General features: G+C 36.2%; 1 protein-coding gene across 1 annotated transcript; it reads left to right on the forward strand.

Annotated features, from left to right (window-relative positions):
- Positions 1–10,213: 10,213 nt before the first annotated feature.
- LOC107602892 (cholecystokinin receptor-like) lies at positions 10,214–19,461 on the forward strand. Its single transcript, XM_016295505.1, has 4 exons — positions 10,214–10,460; positions 14,736–14,997; positions 16,665–16,792; positions 18,932–19,461. Exons 1-4 carry the CDS (start codon positions 10,214–10,216, stop codon positions 19,459–19,461), a joined length of 1,167 nt encoding a protein of 388 aa, XP_016150991.1.
- Positions 19,462–20,407: the final 946 nt, after the last annotated feature.

Raw genomic sequence — 20,407 nt, forward strand, 5'->3', positions numbered from 1 at the left:
CACCGTGAGGATCACAGTATGAGGATAGTTTGAGTTCACAATGAGCTCCCCTATTACTCACACTGTGAGCGTCACAGTATGAGGATCGTTTGAGTTCACAATGAGCTCACATACTACTCACACGGTGAGGATCACAGTATGAGGATCGTGTGAACTCACAATGATTTCATATACTACTCACACGGTGAGGATCACAGTATGAGGATCGTGTGAACTCACAATGATTTCATATACTACTCACACGGTGAGGATCACAGTATGAGAATCGTGTGATGTCACTGTGATCATCGCATGATCTCACGTGCTGACTGGGAATGAATCAGCAGTCAGCAATGCAGAATTAATCTTTCACACTGTTCACAGAAAAAAGAAAGAAAGAACAAGACATTGTGATGTTATTATTGCAGTATATGGTGTTTCTCTGTAGTTGTAATGGCCTTAATTGACAAATGTGTTGTTTGGTTGTCCTCAGCACATCAGACAGTGATCCGAATCCAAATTATGGCATTACCTTTGTTTTTGGCTCTAATATAGAAGCAAACAACTTCCGAACCCAGTAATTTAAGAGCCATTTATTTTAAATTTGTGTCCACACTGCATCACTTAATCTTTTTAAGATTTTCATATATTTGTGTTTGGAAAGACAACAGCAAAGCAGTGTCTGAAATTAATTGTTTTTAAAAAACACAATAATTCCTTCCTGAAATTGATTTACCTGTATAATGAGATTTATCTGTTTGTATAATAACATGCAGCCTGCCATTAATTTTTTTTAAATACCTGAATTGAATACAAAATAAAATAAACAAAAAAGTAAAATAAAATAAGTTTAAGTACTAAAATGACTAAAACTGAAATAAAAGTAAGTTAAAGCTAAGTGGAAGTCAAAACAAAACTGAAAATATAAAAATAAAGAAACTTAATACAATAATGGAATATAATTAGAATATATATATATATTAATTGAATCTAATGACTATAATATAATATAATAAAAAAATGAAATATACCACTATATAAAATATAATTGTTAAAATGGAGAAAATGACTACAGGGGCATTTTTTGCTCCCACAGTTTAATTTTTTGGGGTACTTTTGCCAGTTTCAGTGTCATTTTTGTCCAGAGTACAGGTTAAGTTCTTACACTGCACCAATTTCAAATGCAGTTACTGTAGTCCTGTTTTCAGATTTTCATTTTCTGAATGTTTATAAATTTGTTGTCATGGATAACGACTTCACCTGACTCTTGAGACTGTTAAGTTGTAAACTTGTGTGGGCTTTTCCACTCAGACAGCCTGTCCTGACACAATCTCATCCTCTGACACTTTTACGGTTACTAACACCTGCAAAGCTCCCAGACTCTCCGCAGATTTATGTCATAACATGGGGGAGAAATTATCAGTTTCTGTTGTGTTTTGCTCACAGAATGTGAGTATTAGGACCTTGAATGTATACAGCAGAACATGACGTTTTTTTTACCAGTACAATACAGCAGTTTACACTATACACTAGGTCTGAATAACCCAGAAGGAGATAAGCAAACTGAGGGGTCACTGAAGGTCATCAGTTTGCAGGAATGAGCTACAGCCATGCATCTCTCTAAAGACACAGCTTGAGGACTGTTGTATGGAGGAATGCTGGGTATTCAGTCACACTAAGATTGGAGTGAGACAAGCTGTTCCAACAGCTTAGTATGCCACACAATATACACTGTGAGCTGCCTATTATTCTTTAAAAATAGTAAGTGACATTTTTTTTCTTTTGAGTCAAAATAAATGGGTTGAGAAAATAAATTGTTAATTTATTATACTGGAAGCAGAAGGTCAAATCGTGCAGATTGCATTGTGGGATCTGGGTACAGAAAAATTGTATATTGTGCACTTTATTTCACAAAATACACATAGCCTAAACGGGATTTCTACAAAATATACCGCAGAAAATGGCTAACAAAAACAAATTGCAGGTGAGTGTTTTTCCTGATGTTTCTCATGTGCTTTGTCCTGCGGATTTTAATTAGTGAATAGTTGATTATTTCAATTATGGACAGGGACTTGGCCTCTATGTGGACACCAATTACAAACATCATTCAGGAAACAGCATGGATTGTGGCGCTGCTTTAGGAATATTGACTACAGCCTAAATGGACTATTAACCTCTGACTTTCCCTGACAATCAAGCTTTCTCCCAAAATCCATGATTAGACATCTGTTTTAGAATCGATCACTTGTTGCTGCAACAGTGATGCAACTGTTTGTAACTCCTGGCTTTATCAATGTTGGTGAATTACTACTTTATAGCATGTAAAGCTAAATAACTAAGGATTTTAGTAGTTTTACTATTGAAAAATAAAAAGAAGACATGATTTAATGGGGCAATATATTACTCTCAGATTTTGTTATATTTGAAATCTATATATTTTAATATATTTCTGTTGCTCAAAAAAAAAATATTTTAGCATGGCAGCTAGGGCTGCACAATATTAAGCATAAACATCTAGCAAACATGCATGTTTGAGTTTAGGGATCTCCATTGAAATATTCTACTCAAGAAAAAGTACAATACAGCAGGTTGATTTTCTTTCTTCTTTCTTTGCTGTGACTAAATCTGTAAGTAAACCATACAAATGGACATTCTCTTGATTTGTGCTTATGTGAAAGTTAAATAATTCTAATTAAATGTTAAAAAGGTCCTAAAATTAATTAATAATCTCGATATTTTCAGCAATAAATAATAAACAATACATTAAATGACAATTAAAAATAATAAACAATAAATAAAATGACAGTAAAATAAAACTGAAAAGCTAGAATATGAAGACTTGAAACAATGTGCTTAATGTGGTAGAATGTATAGGAATGATTTTATTCAAGTCAAAATAAAAAATGCCTCCTTAAGGCAAAATTTACACTGTGAAAATACCTTTTGAGCATGGGCGTCACTAGGCCATTTTTAGGGGGGCTTTAGCCCCCCCAAAATTTCTACTCAGCCCCCCTAAAAATTTTGCGATTAGCTCCATAAACTGAACACAAATTCATGATCGCCTCAGTCCCCTTTAAACTTCATATGAAAACAGCGTCAGACTTTGGCTCTTCCCAGTCTTTCAGAATGTTCTTCAATCCGCTGACCGCAGTGGGAGCGAGAAACAGAGGACAAGGTGTGTGTTTACCGATAGATTGTTATAATATCTGCATCTGTGCAGTTTGCATACTTTATAAAATGTTGCTATTATCATTTGAAAATTGAACTTTCAATATAAAACATATTACAGTGCATGTGGCATTAACTACCATACAGTCATGCACAGAAATGATTGAAGACTGTGACGGAGAGTACTTAAGCATATAAAGAGGTTTGTACACTTGAGCTAATGAAAGAGGTGTGTACTAGAAATGCAAACAGTAAAATTGTGTGTGTGTGTGTGTGTGTGTTTGTGATCAGGAAGACTTGTATTCGGCTTATTCAGTACTCAAATATTATACCCATCTAACTTATGAAATACAGTAATACTGCAATATGTTCAGTATACAACCCTAACCTATTAGTCAAACATTATTTTATTTTATTTATTTATTTATTATTATTATTATTATTATTATTATTATACCTGCATTGGGGTCTGAGCCCCCCTAAAATGAAAATCCTAGAATCGCCCCTGCTTTTGAGTTATTTATTCCCCTCTAGTTAGTTATAGCACTGGTTAGAACAATGACTTAGAGTCTTAGAGCATGCGAAACGCTGTTGATATGTAAGGAAACACATTTTACACAAATCTAAAATATTTATGCACTCACACTTGGCCTCAGATTCATAATTCATGCAACTAACTTTCATGATATCTTGATTCCTCTTGATTGTAATTTATTCATGCATTCCTTCTCTGGTTTGAGACCTGTATTCCCAACCCAGTTCAATCTTCTCATGAATTGATCATGAGGCCAAAAGCATTGATGAAATAGTAAATGGTGGAGTTTTGGAAAGGGGAAGTTCAACAGCTGAAACAGTAGCTGTGCGGCTCTAGAGGTGATGTGTTGTGAGATGGAAATGGACGAGGCATGATGAGAAATCATAGTGATGTTTTGTTTACATGACACACAGCCAAGGCATTTAATGACATGAGCTGTAGTTTATCCCATCCTGGAACAAATATTCAGTTCACTTTTAAACAATATCCATCTGATTTTATGATCTGTATATCTTGTATACACATTTTAGATAATGTTAAGTATGGAAGACATCAAGCTATACATTTAGTTTTTTGGGGTTTGTCATAAAAACACCCCAGAGGCATAAAACAGCAGAGCACACATGAGAATGGATTATTAACCCTCTGATGCATGAATAATTAAATCACAAAGGACAAAAATATATATATATCTGTCTATCTATCTGTCTATCTATCTATCTATCTATCTATCTATCTATCTATCTATCTATCTATCTATCTATCTATCTATCTATCTATCTATCTATCTATCGTCTTGGGCGAAAAAATACCAGTAAATCGACTATCACAAAACTTGGTAAGTTGCATTATTTAAATATTTAAGTATTTTATTATACTCCCATAAATTTTGCATCTCAAAGAGAAACTACTTCAGATGGATATGCAGTAAGGTCAGCTGCAAAAATAACTGTCCATAATTAGCACTGAAGTCAACAAAAAATCGTGAATATTATTTCATGAAAATATTCTTGTTGAATCACTTTATTCATAGTAGAGCTGAATTCACATTGAAATGCACATTGAACCAAAAAAAGGCCGTCATGTGATCTCTTAAAAAAAATTAAGAGCCATTTTGAGTTCAAGAAATAACCTTTCAGTGAACAAATCTTAAAAGAACCATTCTTTTTTTTCGCATAGTGTGAAGAACATACTAACTTCATACTAACTATCTTAAGAACTTTTTTTCCACTTTAAAGAACATTTTGTAAAATGGAAAGATTCCATGGATGTTAAAGGTTCTTCCTGGAACCATAGATGCCAATAAAGAACCTTTAATTTTAAGAGTATATGGTGGTTTGAATGAAACATCACCAGTGGATGCCAGTCTCATCAGGTTAAATAAATGAACAATGACCTACAGTTTTATAATGACCTCATACTTCTCTTGACCTCTTGAAAGTCAGTCCCTCACATGCAGCGAGTTTTACACACCATGCTGTCTTGGATAGTTTGAATAGCGATGTGACTTGCGAAGGTTGACAGTACAGGTCTGTGTGAGATAGGACATGTTGAGAGCTCATCCTGAAACAAACATCTGTCACATACACCAATATTGCATGATGAAATATGCTGAGGGAGACATTCATCCACAGGGAGAAGAGCACAGAGGAAAGAGTAATTGAATTCGATTAGATGGCCCTTTTATAACATTTCAATTGGCAAGGGGGAACAAGTGTTTCATTCTCTGTAATCTAATTTATTGTCTCTTTCTTCCTGAATCGTTTCTCCTAACTAAGTTGTTTGGATTTCTCAGTGTGTTTCTGATTTTTGTATATGTTTCTAAAAAAAATGTCACTCATCCTGTTTGGTCTTTGTGGGCAGTCGGTCTAAGATGGTGTTCACACAACAGTATTTTCAACACTGTTTTGGCCATTCATTTACACGACAATGGCATTTTGGGGGCCTGAAAATGCAAACTTTTGAAAACGGGTTTCAAAGTGCATGTTTTTGTAAATGGTATAGTTTTCAAAACTAAGAAAACGTGAATTTGTGAAAGCAGTGACATCACGTGCATTGCTTATTATGTGCTCAATCTATAAGTATGCGCGTGTAGTGCATGTGCTGTTTCTTTAAAAAAGTGACATCACCAACTTCTGGCCTGGCATGCATAATACAGCATTTTTAGTCATTTTCGCTGTGAATGGGGGTTGTTTGAGAATGTCTGTATGCAAAATTTTTCAATTAAGCAAAGGAAAGAAACAGTGCATTGTTTTCGTGTAAACATACCCGAAGATAGCTCAACAACCCTTGTTAAAAAAGGAGTGCACTTACTGCAATTGTATTGAATGTGCACTTGTAGTGTACTTCAAATCTTAAAAGTATATTTTTAAAAACCTGTACTTGACGATAAAATATCAATTAAACAAAAAGCCACCTACCTAAGTACACTTTCATGACTGTTAAGCTCACTTAAGGACACTTTTAAAGCGTAATGCTTTAAAGACGTACACTTATGCATACTTCAGTGCGTTAACTATCATATTGCAACTTTAATTATGAATTTAAATGTAAACTAGTTTCATTTATTTGCAGTTGACATGCAGTTAAGTGTCTGTAAATACTACATTCAGTTTACACTTAAGTGTGCTGAAGTGTACTTCGTTTCACAAGGAACTGGTGTCAATTTTCATAGAAGAGTCAACAGTTAGAAAAAGGAGAGCTCTAGGTGGGTTCTTAGTCACTTTTGAAATGGTAAAGTTTGTGCAAACATTTGCAAAATTTATCAAGTACGAAGCATAATATAACAGAGAATTCAAAATAGTATATTAATCCAATTACCAGCAATGATGACACATGCTGTTTTAACCCTAAATCAAGCCAATCCCATCCCAAGGCAACACATCGCTGCGGACACAAGCTTCAGACGAAGAAGTGATGATGTGCGCTACCGGCGCCTATTTTGTACTAGTTGCGACGGTAGTGACGTCATGGCTGTCGCCGGCCAAACAAGTTGGTGTTTTTTCAATGTAGGCTTCAGACACGGGTCACGATGAGGCGTTCCCCATAGCGACCCCTAGAGGACGCAGTGTCTCGTTCCCCTCAGGGAACCATGCTTACATAAGTAACCCGAGACGTTATCTGACACTTCTAAGTATTTCCCAAGGCCTTTGAAACCCACGACTATGACAGAATCCACAGCAATCCTCAAACAGTTTAGTTCACGCTTCTTCCACACAGTGAGGCTAAGGCATCCTACAGAAAGTTGCCATGGAGGATACTTGATAAACACGTTCTTCTTTTTGCTTGATGAAACACATTCTACGCAACAACGACAGAGAAAGTGAGAGATCGATTTTAGTCGAGCCAATCATGTGGACCACATCTCTCATGAGATCAAAGTCCTGAGGTTGTCAGCAGCATTTTGGCAGGTCTAATCCTTTAAGACCAGTGGCTACAGGCGATCAGTAAAGGAGCGCACACAGAACCCTGCGTTGTAGTCAAACGTGGCCTTGATTGATTGCTTTAGCCTGACTAAGCCACAAACAGGATATGACTGTTCACATCCCATAATCCTCCCTGCTCATGCTGGCTCACATTGACTGCTCTCTGCAGACGCAGTAATGGAAAGCAGCTGGAATATGTTGCACTTTGCCAAAAAAATGGCATCTTTTCAATGTTTGATTGTTGGGTCCCAAAATTAAGGCTTAGTATTCAATACTCTTATGGAGGATTGTTTATAATGTGGAGCTTTTCTATGTCAAAAATAATTAGAGCAGGAGTAAAGGGATAGTTCACCTTGAAGACTTTTTGAAAAATGTCTCATACAGTCAATGCCAAATGGGTCCAGTTTTGTTTTAGACCCAAGTGATTTTCACCGTGATCAAAAACAGTTGAAAACAGCTTCTTGAGAAAGAAAGAAAAATCTACCAAAATTACCAACAAATGAACCAAAAATATTAATTGTCAGAGGAAGTTTTATGAAAAGTTCACATATATGTCAGGCCATAACCACTGTAGACATTAATGGGTAGATGTTAGTATTCAGAATAGTAGTCAACATGGGTTTTTCATTGATTCTACTTCTACATTTGGTATCCTGAATATTTGGTCACATCATTGAACTTTTTTCCTGTACAACTAAACCAATTACTATTTGGAAATCTTATTTAAAACACAATCGCTTTTCAGTAAATTTGTTTATTTTGTTGCATTATATTGTCTAGTATGAAATGGCACGTTTATATTAAACTCAGTGGAAATTAAACTTCCAGTCCCCCGCAGCTCTGTAGGAATCACAACAATTCATATAAAATGACCAATGTATTTCTGATAAAATTGCATTAATGCAAAAAAAATTAAAAATAAACACACACATACACACACTTGTCTACACGCTTAAAAATAAAGGTGTTTCACGATGCCATAGAAGAACCTTTTTTGTCTAAATGGTTCCATAAAGAACCTTCACAAAAGGTTATTTGTGGTGAAAGAATGTTCTTCAGATTATAAAAAGGTAAGAAAGAGATGGTTCTTTAAAGAACCTTTGACTGAATGGTTCTTTGTGGTACCAAAAATGGTTATTCTATGGCATCGCTGTGAAGAACATTTTTAAGCACCTTTTTTTAAAGTGTCTATTAACTCTTTCTCTGCCATTGATAGAATTCTCCGGATTTCCGTGTTTTCACTGTTAAGTGAGAGGCACTATTACACATGTTCTGAAAGAGTATTGAATCTCTGGATCAAAGAATGGTGAAGAAGAAGCAGAAACAAGCAAGCAGATGCATATGTAGAATAATATCAGTGTTGATAAAAAATAATGAAGCTAGAATTGTATTTAATTTTTTTAAGCAGAGGCTCTGTTCTTTCTTAATGCATGTTCGGATATTCATACAGCCATGGAAATGTTGCGAAAATGATCAAAAATGCTGGTGGGCACTGGTAACTTTTCTTAAAGGCTGGCAAGGAAAGAGTTAAAAAATGTAATAATGAAGTTATTTATATAAAAAACATGTAATTAAGTCACCCGCAGAGAATACTCTGAAGTTTTCAGTTTCAGTGAAGTGGCTTATGAAGGGCTCCATATTTATGGTGCTATTAAATGAATTCATTGTAAGTTTATGACATTCCAGCAGAGTTGTGATTCATAGTCTAATATTGTTTTGCAGTAATCCTGCCATTTTTCTCCATTAGTCACCGTAATTCCCCTTTGATTGATCAACAATCAGACAACTTTCCAATTACACATTAGCATTTCAGCTACAGATATCAAGTTTCCAACTCATTGCTTAAACAAAGTGATGGGCTATGTCAGAAAGAATGATTCCCTGTGTAAAAATTATGATATATGGCCACAGAGATCAGCTAGAAAAACACAATCCATCAGTCGTGTCTGAAAAACACACAGCTTTAAGTGTTTGAGTGAGCTGTTACATTCTGAGGATGTTATTTGATGATGCTGGATTTTTTCCATTACTGGCAGGAGGTTGCACTGAGGACCATTAGAGGCATTTATCGCTTCTAAATATTCAGCAAGTCAGCAAGAAAACCTGACAGCACATAGCAAATTTATAGATTAGCTTGCTAAAACAATGTAGGTTTTCTGAGGGTTTTAGAAGCAGTCGCTGTAGAGTACAAAAAAAGTGTATTTTATTAAGTTCATTATATATATATATATATATATATATATATATATATATATATATATATACTGTACAACACAGTGGCAAATATCATGCAGTCTCATTTCTAATTTTAGTCAGTTTATTAATTGAACTTGAGCCCCAGACCTGTTGCATGCTAATTAAACACTCTACCTAAAATGTCACAATGATTAATTAAATGATTCATTAAACAGTTTTTTTTTCCTTTGGTCATGTCTTACCTTTAAGGAAAAACATTTCACCATATGCTAGTAATTATATATAATTTTCCATTAGTAAATTGCTGACGGTGTGAAAAATAAACTCAAAACGTAATCAGGGGTGAGAGTGGAGAGTTTCATTAACTGAGGCCTTTAACATTACAGTAATTAAATATATGTCCAATGATCTGGCATATTTAAAAGTGATTAGTGATTTTAAACTGAGCAATTAAATGGCAATTAAACCCTCCTCCCATATCTTTCCCCAGTCACTATTTTTTTTCTCTCATCATTGACCGACTTGATTTTACTTGATTTCCTACTATCCAATGTTAACCCTGTGAAGCCTGTCATTTGAAATAATAGAAAAATCAATGAAACCTTTATATACATTTTTATTACACAAAATGCATGTAAGTATTAGTTGTCACTTTATATTTACCAATAATATTACCTTAAGATATTTAAATGTTTAGTTTTATGTTGCTATATATATATTAACTGGACAACAGAATGCATGTAGTAGATTGTGTTCAACAAGTTTTGATCATGTTGATAATTTAGAGACCTTAGAAATGTGCCTATCCAATATAATAAGCTAGGCATTATAGGGTTAAGTGTTGTTTATATTTTGTAATTTTAAAGGCCTTTAAAATGTTGATCTGTTATTTGATCTTTGTCTTTCAGAAATGGATTCGCTGCGCATACTGCTATACTCTCTCATATTCCTACTGAGTGTGTTTGGTAACCTGCTCATCATTGTGGTTTTGGTGGTGAATAAGCGAATGCGGACGGTGACCAACTCATTCCTGCTCTCCCTGGCCATTAGTGATCTCATGATGGCTGTTTTCTGCATGCCCTTCACTCTTATTCCCAACCTGCTGGAGGATTTCATCTTTGGAGCTGCCATGTGCAAGATTGTGGCCTATCTTATGGGTAAGATGGACTTTCATTTCTTCTAACATGAGGCATGTTACCAATGTACCTGCTAAATCACAAAGAAAAGTACAACTTTGCACTGAATATCCTGCTGGCATATGGCACCCAGGGAGAGTCTGTTTACTGACTGTCTTCACAAACACTGGTAAAAATCACAGGTTTTAATTGCTGTTGCCTAGATCTGCAGAACTTTACGTGGCTTCAAATCTTTGAAAGATATTAAAGGTGCAATAGGTGATTGTCTTCAGAATTTTTGTTTGTTATGCTGGTTGAAAATCTCTTCACATCCTGATAGTAATCATTCAGTTAAATGGTCTAAATGTATTTATCTGTATTTATATATTCTGTGGAAGGCCAAGAAATGTTTGTCCAATCAAAACGCTCGGTCCGAGCGTTTTAATTGGCTTTCCTACCTGCCTGTCAATGTATGTGTAGACAGAATACGTCATCAGCGCATTCACGCACGCTGTGCAGACAGATGGTAGACAAACATCAACAACCCGATCTTCCTTCCTGGTATTGTAGTATTTTTAAAGTTTTCTCACCGGTGAATGACACATGATGAAGCCCAGCGGTTCCCAATTCCAGTCCTCGCGATTCAGATAACCAGCTCGTTAGAAGTGAGCTACGTGCATGAACTGTGTTCCGATCGATATGATCCCTACACAGTGTTCATTGCTCCCTACTCCCTGAGCAGGGAAATCCGTTGAAGTTTGCTTCTCTTCGGAACATGGGCTGGAGTTGGGAACTGCTGATGTAGGCTATTGTAGTAATGTTGTCCCTGGTAGCTCGTTTAGTTTACACTCGAAGTAGATTGGTCCCTCTAAGCGAGATCCCAATTTCGTCGGTCCTCCGACGTGACGTCTCCGTTCCCTCCTTCAGGGAACGAGGGTTACATACGTAACCGAGACGGTCTGTGAGCGTAAATGCGTTCAGGGGGCGTGGCTTTGGACGGCGATTGCAGGGAGGGTGGGACGTTCGCTTTCAGTGCTATCAGGCTAAAGTTAGCATTTTCCAAGATCTCCAACTGCACCTTTAATTTGTACTTCTTTTAATTTAGTCTGTAAAGGCACAGTCAGCAAAAGTCATTATTTTCTGTGTAAATACATCTCCTTTGAGTTTTTAAAGATGTTTCAATACTTCTTATTTCAATTATGGCAGCAGTAATTCATCATATGATGATCTAATGATGGAGAAAAGCAATACAATGCATGTAGTACAATGCACGGTGAAGTAAGGAGCACTTTTAAGAGATGATTCCAGTGTCTGGATCTCGGTGATGGGCCGATGCTGTCTAGAACCCGGGATGAAGAATTATTGCTTGAATTATTATTTTAGACATTTAGACATGTTTTTCCACTACAAAAAAAAATTAGTGGGGAAAAATAACCATGAAATTTCCATGCAAACTGAGTAAGCCCAATAAAATGAGATGTATTAAAGTAAATCTTTAGGGGGGAAAAAATCCATTGCAATTTACATCTAGATAGCCACAGTACACAATAATATGCTATATGTAATTTTTTAAACTACTTATAAAGCACAATGCTGGAATGAAGTACAAGAAAATAAGCTGCCCTTTTGTAGAACTGCTTGTAGTTAAACTGAACTTGTTTTAAATGGATGAACTTCACACTGTTATTGATCTGAACTGAACCAAACACTGAACTGACTTGAGCACAGTAATGACACTATTGTCTTTTAGAGCTGCTCTACAGTGGAATCTGAACTGATTCCAACTGATTCTGTTATTTACCACTGTGATCCCCACACATGGCATGCGTGGAAAAAAAAATAAAAAATAATAATATATATATATACAGTATATATCATGGCCACGAATTAAGACCTCATTCCCAAAACTAGTTAATTCATGGCCATGCCATACTAATTTGCTCTCTTGTTTTGATTTAACTAAAATGAGGGAACTAATTAGTAAATAATGGCCACAAATAAATAAGTCGTGGGAGTGAATTCTTAATTCATGGCCATGATGTCATGTGCAGGGCTCCATATTGTATAAAACACTATAGAAATAAAGTTGACTTAAGGGGTTAGTTCACCCAAAAATGAAAGTTCTGTCATTATTACTCACCCTTATGTCGTTTCAAACCCGTAAGACCTTCATTCATCTTCGGAACACAAATTAAGATATTTTTTGATGGAATCTGAGAGCTGTCTGACCCTCCATAGACAGCAATACAAGATACATCGTAAAATTACGGTTGAACCCCTGATGTCATATGGATTATTTTACCGATCTCTGCTACGTTTCTGGACTTGGGAACATTTCAGTTGTATTGCTGTCTATGCAGGGCCAGACAGCTCTCAGATTCCATCAAAAATATTTTAATTTGTGTTCCGAAGATGAACGAAGGTCTTACGGGTTTGAAACGACATGAGGGTAATTAATGACAGAATTTTTGGGTGAACTATCCTTTTAACTTATTTAGATAAATTGCACAAGCAGAAAAAAAACAGGTTAACAATAGTTAATGTAATCTATATTTTGAAACATTTAAAAAAAAAAGTATTTTTCATAATTAATATTCATGCACCAAGCCTTCATGAACCATATCACAGTTTGCTGCTCTGCTCTGCACTGTATTTTTTTGTTTTATTTTATTTATTATTGTAGTATCATGTACTTAATGTTTTGGCTCCTCAACAACACATACTGTACTGTTAAAAAACCCCCACACAAATAAGCTGCAATATGAGTCAGACTATAAAACACAACTCAAAATGACTTGGTGAGACTACTGTTCATTTGTAATACGGTTACCAGGATGACAGATTTTGGCACTGACCCTCGCTTTGAGAAATTGGCCACTGATGTAGACATACCTGTATGTATGAATGCATCCAGCTTGATCTGCACTGTTTCATGGATCACTACCTCCCTAAATAAAAAGTCAAGGCTCATCCAGCAACAGCCAATACAATGCCAAGGCCAGATCTGACACACAAGGGCTGCTGGCAAATGATTTGAAGGGGCAAAAAAATCAAAAGACAATTCTGTCGACCATATTGCTATGCATTTGCATAAAAGTCACAGGCACAAGGAACGATTCAGGTGTGGTGGCCTGAAAACAATTACACTGTCATGTTTTTTTTTTTTACTGGTATTCACGGGTGATCAGATAGCATTTCTAAAGGATGTTTTTCTCCTGCATTATGTTGACTGTCTGGTGGAGGCCCTGGAGATGACAGTTCACAAGAGAGCAGATCTTATTTGCTTGAGTGTGTGTGAGTGGCCTGCAGCTCACACAGTGTCGGAGTGCGACAGGGCAGCACATCCAACACGCTGTGCCAACCACAACCTCCCTCCCACTGTTTGTTTTTCGAGGGGGCGGAGAAGGAAGGGGATTTGTAAAGGAAAGAACAATTTCCTTGGTATGAGATCTGGTGCGGAGGGCGAGATCAGATCAAATCTCTCGGGCCATCGCGCCAGTAATTCCTCAAACATGAGGGGTTGTCGGAAATCTCGCTTTACAATGCTCGCCAACAAGAATGCCATTCTGCAATGTTTTTCACTAAGCTTTGTATTTTTAGAAGAACATATTAAGGATTTTGTCGCTTTCAGTTTTGCAAAGAATCAAGCTTTTGTGGAAATAAATACAGATTTTCAGTGAATACGTATAGTGATAGGAGCAACTGAATCAGAAAACTTGGTGGATAAACTGTTAAGATCTTGACTCTTGGCTCGACTCTTTATAAAAAAACTGAAGAAAAAAAAACTAAAATTGATTGTAAAAATAGCATGTATAAAAAATATTATAGCTACATTTTATTATGGATTTAAGTTACATTTGCAGTAAAAAAAGGTAATTACTAATATATGGGATATGTAGACAAAAAACCTGACACTAAAATAATGCAATAAACATCAACATAAAACACTAATCTACATGGTAACTAATAAATACTAATAAACATTAACAAACAGTTATTTCAATGAAAAACCATCAAATACGAACGGTTAAACAGTGAATTCTGGGAATGCCAATTTAGGGTTTTCACTGTAAATTACAAGAAGACATTTCACTTTCAAAAACTATGCATTCAATAGTATTTTACTGTAAAATTGTACATTGCAAAATTACTGTAAACTGTGAAATGTCTTGTTAGATTTATTACAGTTTTTCACCATATATAGGAAGGTAACTTACTAACCAAGCAGTCAGCAGGTTCTTACTATAGCATTGTTACAGTTTTTTAATGGTTATAATTATGTTTTTTTTTTTGTGTAATTCTTTTGCTTTTTTACAGGCATCTCTGTCTGTATATCTACCTTCAGTCTGGTGGCTATAGCCATTGAGAGGTACAGTGCCATTTGCAACCCGCTGAAGTCCCGGGCATGGCAGACAAGATCCCATGCCTACAAAGTCATTGCTTCTACCTGGGTCCTGTCCTTCCTCATTATGACACCCTATCCCATCTTCAGCACGCTGGTGAAATTCACCAAGCTCAACAACGTTACAGCTCACATGTGCCGCCATGACTGGCCAAAGAGCGAGGTGGAGCAAGCCTGGTGAGTGTTCAAGTATTTGTGAGTGCTCATCTGCCTTTATTTCATAGGACAGTTAAGTGGAAAAAGGACATGACCTTGGTCAGACTCAAGTCTGGTTCGTCCAGAGCCAGCAGTGCGTATGCATGTCCTGAGCACATGCACAAACCACTACACTACAGCTTGGACAGTTTACATCAATATGTGTCAGGCTGGGCTGGAATGCACAAACAAGCAAATGTTCCTCATAAATATTAAGCAGCACCACTGTTTTCAACATATGAAATGATTCTTGAGCAGCAAATCAGCATATTAGAATGATTTCTGACGGATCATGTGACCCTGAAGACTGGAGAAATAATGCTGAATGTACAAAATGTAGCTTTGTAAATAAATAAATAAAAAGTTATTTTAATATTGTAATAATATTTCACAATACTACTGTTTTTACTGTACTTTTTATCAGATACATAAACAATCTTTTAAACAGGGTATATTAAAAGAACATTTTTTGTTTTTAAAGTTTCCAGAATGCCTCATAGACTTCTACTGGAAGTGCATACCTGTTTATTTGTATACTAACATACTTAAACTGATTGTCTGGTAATGACACAGTAATGCTGTCCTTAGAGCTTAAGTTGTTTTGTACTCTGGAAATTCCTTTAATTGGAAAAGCATTCTGTTATTACTCGTACTGTAACATCATTGACTGTCTGCGTTTGTCTCAACTTGAGAGGCACAGACAGAGACACAGAGACAGAGTCACTCTGCAGTGCTCTGATAAGGAGCTGGGGTCTTAAACATCAGCTGGGTGCCTCCTGCGGCACATTATGTTTTATGACAGCTGTTGCTAGGCAGACAGCAAGGGACCACAACAGTACTCTCTCTGCATGTTCCTCTGAGTTTGCTTGTACATTTTTCTAATTCTTTCTGCATATTCTGTTACAGTAATAAGCCACAAGAGGCTGGGCATTAAAGGGGTTTTATTACAGAGAAGAGGTGTTGTTAGGCACATCACAAATATGTTCCCGTCAAGCTATGCCAATGCATGACTACACACTTCTGAGGATAATTATTGATATTTAAATGAATTCAGAATTATAATCAGAATAAATAACTCTTTTGTAGAATAAACAATGTTTTGGATAATCTAGGTGAAACCGTTTTCGTTGAATCAGGCCATGAGTAGCTACCCTTGGATAAATAGCCTATATGAGTGAATGGTTGTATTTATATTTTAAAGGAATAGTTCAGCCAAAAAAATATGCTTAATATGTACTCACCCTCAGGCCATCTAAGATGTAGATGAGTTTGTTTCCTCATCATAATAGATTTGGAGAAATTTAGCATTGCATCACTTGCTCACAAATGGATAATTTGCAGTGAATGGGTGCCGTCAGAATGAGAGCCCAAACAGTTTATAAAAACATTACAGTAATCCACAAGTAATCCATACAACTCCAGTCCATCAGTTAACGTCCTGTTAAGTGAAAAGCTGGACTCTCATTCTGATGGCACCCATTCACTGCAAATGATCCATTTGTGAGCAATGCTAATGTAATGCTAAAAATATTTTCTGATGAAGAAACAAACTCATCTACATCTTGGATGGCCTGAGGGTGACTAAATTTTCACTTTTAGGTAAACTATTCCTCAAAATGGAGTTTCAAACCATTTTCATGTTGTTTTAGGTGCATCCTGTTGCTATTTGTTCTGTTCTTCATTCCTGGAGTGGTGATGATCATTGCTTATGGGCTCATTTCTCGAGAACTCTACCGTGGAATACAGTTTGAATTGGAGCAGAAGAAGGGACAGAGTGGTGAGACATTTTTGAAGTCAATAACACAATACATGCAGTCTAATTTAGTCATGTTTTAGTAAGCCTCAGACCATCCCATAGGGTATTAACTGTGATCGTATTTGATGACCTACTCTGAGGATTTAATTGTTTGTGTGTACAGTCATGGCCATCTGTTTTTGAATGAGGCTCAATTTCCTAAGTAATGAAATGTGACCCATTGGATTTTCGAAAATATAATTGCAACTGTACAACATTTCAGCAACTGCCCCTAAAAAAGCAAGAAGGAAAAAGCAGGAAAAATATACTTGAATATTACCCTTAAATTGCTCATTGATGGAGCTCTTACAAGATAATATATGCTGGATTGCTTTGATTATGTCTCATCTTGAATTACACTGTTCTACGCTAAATCACATTTTATTAATTTTATATATGTCTCCATTTCCCCTGGGCTGCAGTGATCAAGCATTTAAACGCTTCAGTGCTGAGTCACCACTGTACCCATTAAGATGTTTTCCTTTGAATTAGTGAAATGTCATTTCCTTTCCCATTTTATTCGTAACAATTTGTGCAAAAGATGGAAGCTCAAGAATGTCAAAATACAAACTGCTGTGGGGTCTTATGAAGGTCATTGTGTAGTGAAAGACACAAGGGTTGGGAATCAGAAAGAATGAAATGATTCAGATTGCACTTTATGATTCCAGCTCCTTACTGATTCAGTTCATTAATAGAATCTTTAAAGAACTAGAATACTCCCTTTTTCATAGAGTATTACTTATACAATTTCTAAACTATTTTCCAAATGTTTAACTGCTGCTTAGATCTGTATGTTTATTAAAGTCTCATGAGCCTTAATTATACACACTACAGAAACAATTCTTGAATTATTTCCAATAGGATATGATGGAAGTAATGATTCAGCCAAGAACTGTTCTGATTGATTCAGTAAGTGAATGAGTCATTAAAGCAATTCAAACTCATAACTGAGTTTTAGGTTGTGAGTTGTGAGTCATTTTGACTAATTTATTAAAATGAACCTGATTGTAAGAGTAATTTGATTGTGACTGATTTGATTTATTATTACAAGGTTTGAAAATTGGTATTCCTTTTTCTTCCACAAATTTCTACAAATAAGGGGATAGTCTACCCAAAAATTAAATTACTTACCAAGGGTAAGTAATTTGTTTTGTTTGTTGTTCCAAATCAAACAATGTTCCAAGACCTTTGTTCATCTTCAGAACACAAATTAAGATATTTCTGGTGAAATAGAGGTTATACCACTGATGTCACATGGATTATTTTAACGAATATTTCAGTGAAAATATCTTAATTTGTGTTCTGAAGATGAACGAAGGTCTTGCAGGTTTGGAACAACATGAGGGTGAGTAATTAATGACAGAATTTTCCTTTTTTGGGTGAACTATCCTTTTAACCCTCTGGTATTCATCACTTAAGGGTCAAGTGTGATACTCTGCCATATAAAAATGACAGAAGACAATGAGTTTATTTCTTATTTTTATTATCAAGAATAAAAATATTATTATTGTATTTTGTTTCAATAATATGTATTCTTCAATATTTCAGCTTTTGGGGGGATTTCATATACATATATACATTATATATATAAATTAATCTCTAAATTATGCACTATTTATTTCTATATACAATAATACAAAAAATCATATCATTTTCAATTAATTTAGCGTTTAAATAAAAACAGAACAAAGGATGTAGATTGTACTCCCCCAAAAAAATTACTCTGTATTATTGTATTTTCCGATTCATTTCTTATGGCGGTCATTGTATGACCAGAAAGATCACAGGTGTTTTTTAAAGACCATTTAGCCTTTTGTAATCGTGTCGAAATGCTTGCGTTAATTTAGCAAGTACCACAAAAGTCACCAAGTTTCATACCATTCTGATGTAGTAAAAAATTCTAAACGCTAAATTTTTGGGTGGAACATCACAGAGGACAACCATTGCTAATTCAACAAAAGTGCTTAACGTACTGCCTCAATTTAAACTATATTTTGTCAATAACTTCAGTCTTCATAAACATTATACTTTAAGGATTATTCAAACTCAAGTTTGATCTGTATTCATATAAATACCCCCTCAGAGCTTCTTCTTGAGGAATGTGCAATGTTTCCTCTTTAGGAATGAAAAATGGTATCAGCACCACTGTCTTATATAGCAGCGATGACGGAGACGGCTGCTACATCCAGGTGTCCAAGAGGCCCAACTCAATGGAGATGTCAGTCCTCACCCCAACGGGCTCTGCAAAGGTGGACCGACCCCGAAGCAACACGTCTGAGGCTAAACTGATGGCCAAGAAACGGGTGATCCGTATGCTTATTGTCATTGTGGCCATGTTCTTTATCTGCTGGATGCCTCTGTACTCCGTCAACACCTGGAAAGCGTTCGACCTTCCCTCGGCCCACAGGGCTCTTTCTGGAGCCCCCATCTCATTCATCCACCTGCTGTCCTACACGTCTGCCTGCATCAACCCAATCATCTACTGCTTTATGAACAAGCGCTTTCGAAAGGCTCTTCTTGCCACCTTCTCCTGCTGCTGCTGGCCCTGCCGCAGAAGAGGCTTCAGGGAAAGTGACGATGAGGTTACTGCCACCGGAGCATCCATCTCTAAGTTCAACTACACCACTGTGAGCACAATGGGACCATGCTGATTCTCAGAGGACAAGATGGAGAAGAATTGGGGTAGATGTTGACATATTGTGAGGGTTTACTTTGGTAGAAGACTTAGATTGTTTATCACTTTCTTGCAGCAAAGCAAACCACATGCTACATCAACATCGGCCATTGTTTCATGATCCATGATTGTTCATGTTGTTATATATTCACTAGAGACTTGTATAAATGTATATGTAAGGTGGCGTCGAACCGCTCGGTAGGAAAGGTCACACCAACCTCACCCTCTTCTGTCAAAGGTCTGTCACTCTCACTCAACAACAACAAAAAAGACACCAAACGACTGCCTGCAAAATTTCTTTTTGACTGAACTGGTTTTGGAAAAAAAATTCATTTTTACCATGAATAACAATCTGCATTTGATGTAAAGTTTGTGGTGTAGAGTATGCTGAGGAAAAGTTTGGCTCAGATGCAAGCAGAAAAATGGCTCTTCGGGATGAGAAGAAGCTCATTGGTCGCCTTTATCGACTGAGCGGTAATGTTGAAGTTGCTAGATTAGAGTCAGCAGGAAGCAGAGTTTCTAGAGCTTTTAGTGCTTACTGAGAGACTACATTTTCTGACTTGCTCAAACGACTATGTAAATGTCTGAAAATGGCTAGTAGAATGCCAGTCTTACACTTTGTTAAGTTATCTTTTGTTGTAGATTTAAGTGCCTGCATAGTGTTTTTAAAATCCTTTCTGAGGCCAAGAAACAAGATCAGAACTCTAAAACACTGACATATAGCAGCTTTCCAAAGTCTGAGCCATAAAATATTACAATGGGGTTAATGATGATGGTCTATTGCTAAACAGGACAATGATTTTGGCAGTTGCCTTCATCTTCATTTTTTGGACTGAAGAGGTTTTGTTTTGTTTTTTTGAAGTTGTCCTTTGTGGCTTCACAGTCTGTGGTTACAGGTGACCTCAACTGAATGAAAACCTTAA

This window comes from Sinocyclocheilus grahami, unplaced genomic scaffold (assembly GCF_001515645.1).
Source record: "Sinocyclocheilus grahami isolate Dianchi unplaced genomic scaffold, SAMN03320097.WGS_v1.1 scaffold337.1, whole genome shotgun sequence".
NCBI lineage: Eukaryota > Metazoa > Chordata > Actinopteri > Cypriniformes > Cyprinidae > Sinocyclocheilus > Sinocyclocheilus grahami.